The sequence below is a fragment of the Schistocerca nitens genome, chromosome 6 (genome assembly GCF_023898315.1).
Source record: "Schistocerca nitens isolate TAMUIC-IGC-003100 chromosome 6, iqSchNite1.1, whole genome shotgun sequence".
In the NCBI taxonomy this organism is placed as follows: domain Eukaryota; kingdom Metazoa; phylum Arthropoda; class Insecta; order Orthoptera; family Acrididae; genus Schistocerca; species Schistocerca nitens.
The window spans coordinates 37,439,764-37,453,611 of NC_064619.1; the positions used below are offsets into that span (position 1 = coordinate 37,439,764).

Consider the following 13,848-nt stretch of genomic DNA (forward strand, 5'->3'; position numbering starts at 1 on the left):
AGCAAGAAATCAGGAACGTCAGATTAATGTGCGCACTTTCCTTCCTATTATGTTAGAGAAATAGGCAGAATAGACCAAGTCAGAATGGTTCAGATTGAATTGCACATGAACAGCATATGTGTGATACATATTAATATACAAAAGATTGAAACAGACCAATGGAAGAATCTAGATTTTCCTGGAATGTGTAAAAATTTACCTCCTTAAAATCAAAATAGGTGCCCAATGTCCACGCTAAGTGGGCAGACATATTATCCCAACCACAAGTGTTTTAGTAATTTCAAAGATTTATTCTGACATTATATTGTTAAATAACAGAACGTAATGTAACCCAGTTCAATTTTGCCATGAGCATATAGCATCCAATAAGAAACTGCATCTTTGGCAAAGTAATATTGTGCCATGTCTGTGTACTGGGTAAATCCGATTGTAAATTTGTTCGAACAATGTAGGAAAAGACAGATTGCTACTTACTGTAAAGAAGACATGTCAAGTTGCAGACAGGCATGATTAAAAGACACTCACATACAGCTCTCCGCCACAGCCTTCATCAGTAAAGACAGAGACATACACAACATTCACACATAACACATACAAGCAAGCACACCTCATGCACACATGATCGCCAACTCCAGCATTCCTGATCGAGGTGGTGCTGTTAGGGGTCATGTGTGCATGAGGTGTGCTTGCTTATGTATGTGAATGTTTTGTGCATGTCTCTCTTTACTGATGAAGGCTGTGGCCAAAAGCTATATGTGAGCAGCTTTTAATTGTGCCTGTCTGTAACTTGACGTGTCTCCTTTACAGTAAGTAGCAATCTGTCTTCTCCTACACTGTTGATATTCCTGCCTGGAGTTTCCATTGTCTGATTTTTGTAAATTTGTTTGCCTTCAATAATGTCATGTCTTTTTGGTGCAATGCAGTTCTCTTCCCTAAATGTTAATACATCGCCAAGGAACTTTCCTTCCACCTTCCATGGCAATATTCTTGTGTGTCTTCATTTTCCTTTTATTTTTGAATGATTCCATAATTTTCAAGTACTGGTAACTGGAAATATTTGTTAGCTCTTTGATCATAATATATCTGTAATGCCAAATATGGCCAATTTAGCAAATGACGTTGTTATGAGGAACATAGGTTAACCGCCTTCTGTTAAATTGATAATGTCTGGTAACATCGGTATTTCTAGTCAAAGGGCTGTCAAATGTATCTAGGTACTCTATAATGGCCTATGGCCAAAGCTGTATAATAATATGAAAATAAAATACAAAATTAACAGTTGTAGACATCACTCAAAAGAATTCGTGGCTGCTGTGGAATTAGCATCTAAGAAAACTTTCCTTCTCAATTCATAATTAATACTTTTGGGAAAAAATGAATACATGACCTTCTAACTACAGGATCATACTGAATTAAAATTAAAACAGAAATAAAGGTTTGCAATGGGACCGAAATAAGAAGTACAATCATATTGAATGGTAATATAAGTAGTACAATAGAGCTGTTTGTGGAAACCTAACCAGTTTACAATATTTATGGACCCACTGTCTTCAGAGAGCAGTTTGCAAGTTTTAGCCTTGAAGGGAGGAACTGGATTTTTTTGGGGGGAGGGAAGGGGATGCTGGTGGGTTGGCAGTTCCATATATGTCCAGTTTTGCATTGACTGATAGCATCCCTCTGTGTTTGTTATGATTAACATCTGGAGTGCATGTTCACCACTCCATTCACCACATTTTGTGTTCTGCCAGTATTTCCTCATTAGACACTGTAGTCTGTATAAATCATCATAATGATTTTGTACGATGACTCTTTCTTTTGTCCTCATGCAAATAGCCTATGGTGATGCTCCAGTATTCAATTTATACATTGGTTCTACATGTCTGCAAAGTGTGATCTGATCATTAACAAGTGACTAGCACATACATATAAAAATTAATAACTGAAGAATGATTCTGTGCTCTCTTTGCCTGAGGGCATCAGTGAACTTATTGCAAAGAAAATAGTAAAACACTTATGAAAAAGGAAGGCGTGAGGAATGGAGTGTCCAACATGTACCCCAGAAGTTAATCATAATGAGCATATTGGGGTGTTAACACTCAGTGCAGAATTCTTTCTTTAAATTATATTTTAATGACATGCCAACTTCTTAATGAAGCTGAAGCCATTTATTTACACATCAGTGTATGAAAGTATTTTTGTAGTATGTTTCTCTGTATATTAAATTGTTTTTGAGTTGTTGTTAATTGCAAGTACAGGGCTGTTCTAAGTACATCCAGGCTTTCAGAAGATGACTCCATGACAATTACAAGAGATACAGAAATAGGCACACATCAGTAATCTTCTACAGATAAAATATCTAGAACATAAAAAGAAAATTTTTCCTTTTCAAGAGTCGTATCTAATAAATCTGTAAAATTTTTATCTCACCGTCATTCCATAATTTAAAAAAAGTATTGTATATACTATATGTGTATGCTTTTTTGCATCTAGAAAAAAAAGTCATGTGTAGTGGTTTTGTGTAAGTCTGAAATGTACTTTGGTGTGCTACAAACATAAAAAATTGAGAAGTGCAGCAAGTCAGACTCTTGTCATGCACACCTCAACACATCCTGGTCAGTATCAACGACAACGTTAACTATCTATCTTTGCAGCTCTTCCAAATTAAGTGGCAGTGGAGGCAGGAACACATGATCTTTGATGCAACCACATAAGGAGACATCGCATAGAATTCATTCAGATGAGTATAGGGCTCTTCAAAATTAAATGTCAGTGAAGGCAGGAACACGTGATCTTTGATGTAACCCCCTAAGACAACATCGTATAAATTTCATTCAGATGAGCATGGGGCTCACTGAAGAAGAGGAGAGTCATGACGGGAAGCATGCCCAATTCGACACTGAGGCAGTTCATCATTGCGGCAATTGTTAACATCTGAAAGAAATTGTGGTGGAGGACAATTTTTTTTACAGAATGAAGTTTCTGCTGTCTTTCTGTAATTGTGGCAAAAGAAATTGTTGCAGTGACAAAAGACATTCTTGCAGATTTCCAAGTACACAGATACAGTCACAGTTTTCTTCACAAAGATAAATGGCCCATTACTTTTGAAGAGGATAGTGAACAAAAAAATTAAGTTTAGGTGAATCGTGAATATGTTCTACAATCACATATGGATGTTCCATGCCCCAAACATGCATGTTACAATGATTCGCCTTTCCAGACACATGAAACATGGCTTCGTCATTGAAAACCAACTTATGTTGGAAACCATCTCCTGCAATAGCCACTGCAAGTGGGGGTAAAATTCAGAATGAATCCCATTGTCCAAAGTAGTCAGCACATTTAACAACTGCAGACAGTATGCTTTTACATAGAGTTGTTTTTGTAGAATCTGCCAGATAGTTGATCGTGGTATCTGCAGTTCTGTTCTTACATTATCTTTGATTTCTTTGGGCTCGTGATGAATGCCCCACCTGCTTTGCTGACGATCTCAGCTGGTCTGTTTTTTTGATGTCACAGCCAGTCTTACAGAACATATTGTACCACTCATGTACTACTTTGTCTGTTAAAGCTTTTACCTAATATTTTTTATGTAATCATTAATGAATCATCACAGTTGACTCACATTTAGTGAATTCAAGAACAAAAATGCATGCATTGCTCTGTATATGCCGTGTTCTGACGTTCCTGCTTCCTAGTTGTGTGCTCTGCAGCTACGCTATCGTGTGTATTATGAATAAAAGCTTGGAGAGCAGCTCTAGATGTGTCATTTTTCTGTATGTCTCATAGTTTTTGAGCAGTACATCTCATAGTTTTTGAGCAGTTGTCTTCTGTGATCCTGAAGGTACTTCTGAATAACCCTGTAAATTGCAATGACACTCAGAGAAAGCCATTTCCTTGTGATATCAGTTAGTTGAAAGAGGCACATTTCTGTTAGATTAGAAAATTTGAAACTTATGTGTCTTACATTTATCATTGTAATAACATTTCACTTTTATTCTCATTAGAGATAATGAAACTGAATTTGAAGTACTTTTCACAGAAGTTTCATAGATATTTCAGTGTGATACATCACTTTCAAAAATACACTATTTTAATATTTTGGTAACTAAAAGTTCTTGCATAGTAAATATAATTATAAGTGCTCACACTCATGGAAAATGGTTGTCTGTGTTTAGAAACGAGCATCAGTGGACAGGAGGCATTACCACTACTGTCCCATAGAGAATACACCATTCTCCCTCGTTGTGGCCATTCCTGAAAGGCAGAAAGTGCTCATTGCCCAGAAGGAGTTACGTCGTGCATGGTCTATTGGTACGTTACTTCTTAATTTACTTTGTGTTTGCCAGCCCATAACACTGTACTGCAGAATATACAAGTCAGGAGCTTTGCATTTATATGAGGGTAATCCAGTAAGTAATTTAGGTTTGTTTGCAACATATTCAAGAAATGTATATTATTAATTAAAAACCTGCCACTTACAAAACTGAAGCTTTTATTTCCTCTAAATAATTGCCTCTGTTGTTTAAACATTTGTTTATTTCTCCACCAGTTATGAATTCCATTGGCTAGACAGCTGGTGCCAGTCCATGAAGTCAGTTGTTTAGTGCCCTTTGGCACCACTTCCAAAATATTTCCTGTCCAAAACATCTTTGAGCTTTACAAAAAAGTGTCTAGCGTAATGTTGTTCTCTACTTGTTTCTCCAAATAATCTTTGATGAGTGACAAATATCTATGTCAAGCTTCATCGTGTACATCTGTTCATCCATTGTTGAACATTTCCCACCATCTTCTCAAATTTCATTCTTTAATTTCTGTATCACAAATACTTTCTTTAATTTATGGTAAATTTTTTGTTTGTTTCAACTTCCAAATATTCAAAAATCGAGTAAGACCTGTTACCTCATAGTTGGTGGGACTGCATATCACACAGTTCACTTTCAGCAACTGGAGTTTTCACAGTAACAACTTATTTTGACTAGCACATATGCACAGTGGGAATTTCCAGTAGACCATTCTTTTCTTGATTACTTTCACACAGTACTAACAAAGTAAATTGCCACCACTGATCAAAACATTAGCATTGCAGGAGTAACAGAAATAACACAAAACTGCATGCAGCAAGCCATTTAGTGATTTCACAATCACATCAGATGAATGAATTTTTACATTTGTGGCCTCTTCATGGGCAGACATTTATTGTCTTATATCACAGATTATTAATAACATATAGCAGCTGCTATTAGCTAAATCAAAAGATGCAAAACAACAAGAAAAACTCATTTGTTTGGATGTAAGTTGCAATTGCTCCCACTGTCTCTTGGAATAGACCACTCATTAACATGCTAACTAATTGAGATGGTGCAGACAGAATACCACAATGCAAAGAAATTTCAGGACCGACAGCTGACTGACCGTCTTGACGACACACAGCAGATGATATAACTCACCTGCAAACCACCCCAACATAATGTCTGTGTGTGGCAAGACTCAGTAATGATATTCTGACATAGTATTGTGTCAGTTAGCTGTGCATGCTGCCATTGCCAGACAACAACAACAACAACAACAAAAGTTTGGCAACAGAGTGCAGTGGGCCTGTATGTCGGGTCACACAGAATCTGCTGCACCACTGCAAGTCACACTTCTTGGATCTGAGATTCAATACTACCAGGCTGCCCATGGAATCCTGGACTTTTTCTAGCCATAACTGGCTGTGCTAAGTGCAATCACTCTGGTCTGCAAGAGCATTGCCCTGGCATCAGTGAAGGTGCCGTCACAGTGCTGTGTCAGCACACTGCCTCGCAGCAGCAACAGTGGCCTTTTGGCATCTCCACTTCTACAGCACTGGTACAAGGACATCATTAATCAATGCCAGGTTGCACTCATTGGACAAGTGGGAACTTCTGTATCTGCTATAGCTCTATGAACAATAAAGATACCTTCCTGTGCCCACCTTCACTTTCAAGGGATTGCTATAACCCTTGCATACCTATGAAACCAGAAGTGGCCAGATGGGAGAGTAGCTATGCCATCCTGACAACTGAAAGAATCACTCCCCACAGCTCACTAGCAGTTGTATCACATATGGACCATAACGCATGGTTCCCATTACCATCTAATAGCAGCAGTGAACAGCTGTCTCATATTTAGCATTTGATGCTCTTAGTCAACCACCAATACATTTCTGGTGCATTAATAATACAAATAAAAAATGTAGACAACCAATGAAATAAACAAAAGGAAAAATGAAAGATCAGTGTCCATGTTTTCCAGACACTTGATCACCTGATGCAGTTCTTCCAGGGGTCTGGTGAAAGCACCTGAGGAATGGTCTGCTGCATTCACAGCATATACCATCTCACTATCCCCAGCTGTAAAGTGTAGTGGCAGATTGACCTGTCCCAATTTAGGCTGTCATGCAGCAACATTTGCAGGTGGTGGCGCAAGGAAGGTTGAAACTCAAGAGTTTGATAGTCAGGTTTTCAACTCCCAAGGAATCTTTCAGACATGAAGATAGCCTGACTGAGACATCTTGACAAAGTGGCATTATCATACATCAAGATAAGACCACAGGAAAGAGACCCGCCTGTGGGTGCTTGGAGAATGCTTAGACATTATTGTAATTAGTTAATAAGTACCAGTTTTATTCAACTCTGGAGCTGCCTCCACAGGCATCCCACCCCTCTTTTCAGTGAAATAAGACCAGATTTATAAAATAAGTCGCCATAAAGTGTCTGTTGGTCTAAATTGTTGGGTTAATGATGTTTTAGACAGGATACAAAAATTCAGAAATGAATAAAGTTACCCTCAGTTAGACCTCTTGCATTTGAGGCATCACAAATGAATTCATCTGAAAGTATTCACTGAAGGATGCAGTGATACTTAAGATTAGATTAGAAGCCTTCGACCGCACGGCTACCTAAGGTGGGAAGGAGAAAAGTGCTGAGCTTAGGTGACAGACTGGAAACAGATAATTAAAAAAAGAGTAAAAGGAAAAATTAGACCCAAAACATCTGATGGAAAGCATAACAAAAACTGACACCCCAAAAAGGAAAGTTGTAAAAGACAGTGACCAGAGGTACTTTGATGGCGTGGTGGCTCAGACTACATTGAAAAATCATTCAGAATATTTTTTCTATTTAAAGAAATGAAGCAAAGTATAGAAAAATCTTTTGAGATGATTTTAATACTAATCCACCAAATGAATATAAAAATACGTAACAAAATTTTCTGAAGACCAACATTTGAATGGGAAAATCTGGGATGTCAGTTGTCACATGATACAATGAACTAATGCCTCTGCAAATTTACATAAAATATTGATTCCTAACATACGTGAGACTGTTAGTCATAAATGAGATCAGATGTCAGTCAGTACCCCAGAAATGTTTAATACATACCTACAATGAAAATTATCTTCAGAGAATTGCAAAACTACATGGAGACAAGTGAGTGGACAGTACATACCTGAGGCATATAGATACATATAAAACTAGGGGAAAACATCCTAACTTTCAGAACTGTTAGTTCCATCCTCTGGGAGGACAGAGATATAACTTGGGAGTATTAGAAATGAGGTGCAAGTCACTCGTACCCCAGTGTTATCATAGACACCTTCCCTGTATGCTTTATCCACTCCCCACCCACCACATCCTCCTCCTCCTCTGACTACACAACCAGTGTCTATGTATCCACCTGAAGTTCAAGTAACTGGGCCCTCCTTTATATAACCCCAGAGTCTGAGCGAGGTGGCCCAGTGGTAAGCACATTGGATTCGCATTTGGGAGGACGACAGTTCAAATGTGCGTCCGGTCATCCTGATTTAGATTTTCCGTGATTTCACTAAATTGCTTCAGATAAATACTGATATGGTTCCTGTGAAAGGGCACAACCAACTTCCTTCCCTAATCTGATGGGACCGATGACCTCACTGTTTGTTCCCCTCCCCCGAATCAGCCAACCAACCTATAACCCAGAGTGATCGTCCCACTTACCTCCCTGATGAAGAAGGAATTAATAGTTCCAAAAGCTAGGATGGTTTTTTTAGTTCAGTGTGTCTATTGGCATTACAGGAACTTTGCAACCTGAAGGTAAGTGTTGACCATCCATTTTGATTCCCTGTAATTATATCTAACAAAAATTTAGATATGGAGGAGAGGGATGGCACTCTATTTACAAAGTCATGAAAGATTAAATACACACTTAGTTGATGATTTTTTTTAAAAAAAACATGACTTTGTAGGTTTTTTATTAAACCAGGAAATATGGTTCTTTAAGACATTCAGTACTGCTGATTTCTGTCTATCTTTTTTATATTTGGTTTGATGTTGGTCAAGGTTCATTTCAAGTAATTCTCCAAGTTCATTTGGTTCTTGAATTTGGTTGGAGTGCTTTTGGTAAATGGAATGTAGTTTGCAGAATTAAACACCCAGTGAAAGCTTCAACTACCTGCTGCTAGTATCTGACTAATGGTGTGAAATGACAACTGTTGTGTATAGAAATTCTTCCAATCCATCTATGGCATGAATCAGCAAACTAGTATTTAATAGTATCAAATGAAAACAGTCTTGGTTGCAATTTTAGTTTTTTTTTTTTTTATTTATCAACTATGCATTTCACTTTATTTAGGCATCTTCAGGCTGATCTACATAGAAAACAGAGAACAAATACATCTATTTAAGGATCGCGATCATGTTGCACAGACTTGGATAATCTAAAAGCATGTATAAACAGATCAAATACTGAAAGAGCAAATACCTTAATTTGGTATTTCTTAGGACAATTCTTTAGACAGTGTAGCTAAAGGGCATCGTCGAGTACATCAGGCCAACATCGCCTTCATTAACCTCAGTAAATACTAGAAATATAAAATAGTAAAAACGGATAAGAGAATTGACCAATGATCGGACACTCAGAAATGCAATCATATTGCCAAAGCCTTATGATAAGGCTTTACCTTTCTAGATGGACATGAGTGACTCCAAGACCTGTATAATTCACAGGAGCAAATAATAGAATAATATGGGTCTGAAGTAATTAGCATAATGCACCTCAGCTCTGTGTGCTAGTACTGATGCGTGATGCAGAATCACCTCATTTAGATGGCACTGCCATGCAGCTGCTGGTAAGAGTGAGAGATTGTAAACCGTATATACATTGCCACTAAAACTTTATAAATATGATGCTCATAAAACATTAATAAGATAGAATTACTAGAAGCAACACCTGTGCATTAATTTATCCAAAAATTATAATGGAGTAAAAATACAAAAGAAGGTGGTAAATTTAAAATATAATACCAGTGTGTATAATACAACACACAGATGTGATACCTAAACTGGCATTATGTGTCATATATCACTAGAATGAGAAGCAGTAACATATCATCAATTTTCATGGTCATAGCTTGATGTTTTTCAAGGTGATAATGAAAATTTTGAGTCCCCCTTGTACAATTGAGACTGAAACAACTCTCGGTTCCTGTAGATGTACAGGGAGTGGATGGCATAGTGAACAGCCATCTGGAGTTCAGAGGGAACCCAGCTTAAGCTTACAAAATGCCTCTAATCATAACTGTGCCATTGTGGTGTTCCTACAAGGGCTGCTTTGCAGCAAAAGTGGACAAATACCGTCTCTCTACTTCAATAAACATTGCTAATGTAAAAGATAGTGTGTAACCATAGCTCTTCACATCCAGCACAATATGTTTAAAATTTGTTCTACCTTCAAGTAATATAGGTACAATTACTAAAAACAGTACAATTTCATTTATTCCTCAGCTGGAAATGGTGCTGAAATGTGGGCTAGAAATTAAAGTTCATGGAAAGAAATAAAAACTTTGAGATTTGCCAATGACATTGTAATTCTGTCAGAGATGCCAGAGGACTTGGAAGAGCAGTTGAATGGAATGGACAGTGTCGTGAAAAGGGGTACAGGATGAATATCAACAAAAGCAAAACAAGAATAGTGGAATGTTGTCAAATTAAATCGAGTGATGCTGAGTAACTTATTAGGAAATGAGATACAGTAGTAGCTGAGTTTTGTTATTTGAGCAGAAAAATAACTGATGATGGCCAAAGTAGAGGATATAAAATGTATACTGACAACAGCAAGAAAACTGTTTCTGAAGAAGAGAAATTTGTTAATATCAAATATAGATTTAAGTGTTAGGGAGTCTTTTGGACAAGAAGATAATAGAAGCTCTTGAAATGTAGTGCCACAGAAGAATGCTGAAGATTATATGATTTGGTCATGTAACTAATGAGGAGGAACTGAATAGAATTGGAAAGAAGAGAAATTTGTGGCACAATCTGACTAGAAGAAGAGATTGATTGACAGAAAACATTCTGGGACATCAATAGATCACCAATTTAGTATGGGAGGGAAGAGTTATCGTAAAAATTGTAGAGGGAGTCCAAGAGGTGAATACAGTAAACAGATTCAGAAGGATGTAAACTGCAGTAGTTATTTGGAGATAGAGGCTTGCACAGGATAGAGTAACGTGGAGAGCTGCACCAAAACAGTCTTCAGACTGAACACCACATCTTCAAACTGAAGATCACAACAACATCATTTCCCTTCTAAAGGATAGTTAATTTGCCATGTTTTACTGTACAAAATCACATTTTTCTCAGTAACTTTCAAAATAATGTGTTTCACTGTTCAGTCTTTCCCAGAAAGTGATGTGTCATGTCTTAGTTTGAGCTAGTGAATGCAGCTGGGGGAAGTCCCACTCAACACACCTTTGAGTGTAATTATCACCCCCTGAAGTCCATAAGAAACCATTTTTGCCTCCTCACAGTTGTTTGTTCTTGTTGAATTTTGTATTTTGTTGAAGATATTTAAATATATGAGCCAGGTTTTATATTGTGTCAAGATTACAACAGATGTTTCATTCATTTAGTTATTTAGGGAATTACTTGTGTAAATTATATACACAACTCCAGTGTATTTATTTGTTCAATACCTGCATCATACAGCAGTATTGTAGGTAAAGAGGACCAGTAAATAAATTCCAGTACAATTTATTTGTCTAGGCCTTGACCACCTCTTCCCCTGTTTGAAACATTTGCAGTTAAGATATGTTCATAGAAAAGGAAACTTTCTAATGAGAGAAATTCAAACAAAGAATTATTGAAATCAAATCCTTGTTGAAAGACAGTTTGGTTGTTTGATGCTTCTTTGTACCAGTGCTATAAAGCTGATATCACTGCAAAGCTTATATCTTCATATACAAAGACTGTGAGATGTTTGTATGTTTAGAACAAGAAAGTAGCATGCTTTTATTACATTGTGCATATTGGTGTTTGTCAAAAAATTATTTTTTAGCAATTTGTTCTTGTGATGATGTTTTGTTACAGGTGAACGTGTGAGAAAATATTTTAGTGGGAATAATTGGAAACTTCATCCGAACTGGTAAGTTTATTGATGAAAGTTCTGATGTAACAGAAATATAGTAGCTTTTCTTAAAATACACCTGCATTGAAACATTATAAAGCAGTGCAATTGTCATTCTTTTTCCCAGGGCTTACTGTAGGTACCACTATGAAACAGAGCACACAATGAGTTCTCCTGAGGAGCAGTTCATGCACTTTCTCAATCGCACTCAAGGAAAATGGCAGTGGTTAGATAAACGGACCGTGACTCCACCGGAGCATGTTGCATCACGTGAGTGGCCTTAAGTAGTTGAAGTAAAATTGCATACTGTATATGTCGGTAATTAAGAGTATTGCAATAGTATCCATTTTAATTACTTCTTGTGCTGCTGCAAGAATCGTCACATCAGAAATGAAATGTATGAAAGATGAACATTTATACAGAGAGGCAGAACAATTAAAATTAGTCTTAGGACTTGAATAGAATTCTGGGAATTTTATAACTCTGCCATTGTACATACTAATTGTGCAAGATGTCAAGTCCATTAGGAGCACCGCTCTGCCTGTGGAAAGTTTTGTTCATTAAAACCAGGACTGGTTTCACACCAATTTAGGTGCATCCTGGCGATATAAAGTCTGTCTACAACATTACTTTCGCTGCTCTATAGTCTTTGCCCACTCCCCCCCTGTTTCCTTTCGTTGATAAATTTGCAACTTTGACTTATTAAACTGATGGTTCAGTAGTATTCACAATGTCAGTACCTGCCATTTTTGGAACTGGAATAATTACATTCATCTTGAAATCTGAAGGTATTTTAACTATCTCATATATTCCAAAGTAGATGGAGTAGTTGTGCCAAGCTCAGTTCTGCAAATGATCTCAGTAATTCTGAGGGAATGTCATGTACTCCAGGTATCTAGTTTGGCCTTAGGCCTTTCATTTCTGTTTGAAATTCTTTTCTAAGTATCATATCTTCCATTTTATCTTCATCTACTTCCTCTTCCATTTCCAGAACATCATCTTCGAGTTCACTTCCTTTCAATAGCCATTCCAGATATTCATTCCACTTCTCAGCCTGCCGTTTTGTGCTATCTGGGTTCCTTGTATTAACACAGCTTGTTTTCTTCTCTCCAGAAGTTTCTTTAATGTTGCTGTAAGTGGCATCCATAGACATGAATGCTTCTACAGCTTTCTTTTTGTACTTAGATATTCCTCCTTTACTATTTTGCACTTCCTGTAACTCATATTTTAGGTGTCTGTGAATGGTGAAGCAAGTCAGCTGCTTGCATGCTACTGTCATGAATATCTGTGGAAACTGGTTGAAGGATGGTGAAATCATGGTTAAACAACAAGGCATTGGATCTCCACATCTCATCACAAAATACGGGCATCATAGGCTTGCCTGCTCTGTAAAGTAGGATAGGCAGTGATCTGTGGCAGACCTGATGACAGAATACAATGATAATGCAGGCACAATTGTTTCAGATCACACAGTTCTGTACATATTGTTGAGCATGGGTCTTCACAATCAGGTGACCCATGTGTGTTCCCACAGTGGGCCAATGACATCATCATTTACAGTTGCAGTGGCCATGGTTCCATTGAGATTGGACCAATGGGGTCAATGCAGACTTGTTTCCTGGTCAGATGAAACAAAGTTTTTGTTCCACCAGGTCAGTGGTCATGTCTGGATATGCTGTTATCCATTGGAATGGCTGTTTGAAATGTGCACCACACTGTGAACAAAGTCTGATGGGGGCAGTATTATCCCATGGAGAACATTCACTTGGCTGCTATCCATAGGACCTATGGTAGGAATTGTAGGCACAATGACAGCTGTGGATTACATGAACATTATTGCAGACCATCTGCATCTTTTCATGCTTGATGTCTTCCCCAACAATGATGGCACCTTTCAACAGGATAACTGTCAATGCCAAAAGGGTAGATTGTGCTACAATGGTTTGAGGGACAAGATAGAGAACTCCTGTCAGTGTCTTAGCCACCAAATTCAGCTGATCTGAGCCTGATGGAAACATCTGAGATGCTATCAGGTGTCAGCTTCGCACCCACAAACTGCTGCCATAACTTAGGGGACCTGTGTGACCTGTGCTTAAATGTCAGATGCCATGTTCCTCAATAAATGTACCAAGGACTTGTCAAATCCATGCCACACAGAATCACTGTCACATTGTGTTCTAAAAGTGGACCAACATGCTATTAAACAGGAGGTCATAACATTTTGGCTCATCCGTGTATTTGTAATGTTATACAAGTTGAGCACTTACTGAGGCAGCTGATTTTATTTATTCATTCATAAACAATTCAAATGTTTATGCACTTACTGAGGCAGCTGATTTTATTTATTCATTCATAAACAATTCAAATGTTCAGTACATGTATAAGTTACAGTTTTCATAAAAGATGAAAGCAGAAATAATATAAATTGAGGTTGGATTCCACTGGGAACAA

At 37.5% G+C, this 13,848-nt stretch overlaps 1 protein-coding gene across 3 annotated transcripts in view; it reads left to right on the forward strand.

Moving 5' to 3' along the window:
- Positions 1-13,848, forward strand: part of LOC126262486 (voltage-dependent calcium channel subunit alpha-2/delta-3) — an 823,568-nt gene that overhangs the window by 528,280 nt on the left and 281,440 nt on the right. For all 3 annotated transcript variants that reach the window (XM_049959148.1, XM_049959149.1, XM_049959150.1), the window contains 3 exons: positions 4,176-4,311; positions 11,361-11,415; positions 11,525-11,667. In XM_049959148.1, the coding sequence (XP_049815105.1) occupies positions 4,176-4,311; positions 11,361-11,415; positions 11,525-11,667 (334 nt within the window). The remainder of the gene's footprint in view (positions 1-4,175; positions 4,312-11,360; positions 11,416-11,524; positions 11,668-13,848) is intronic.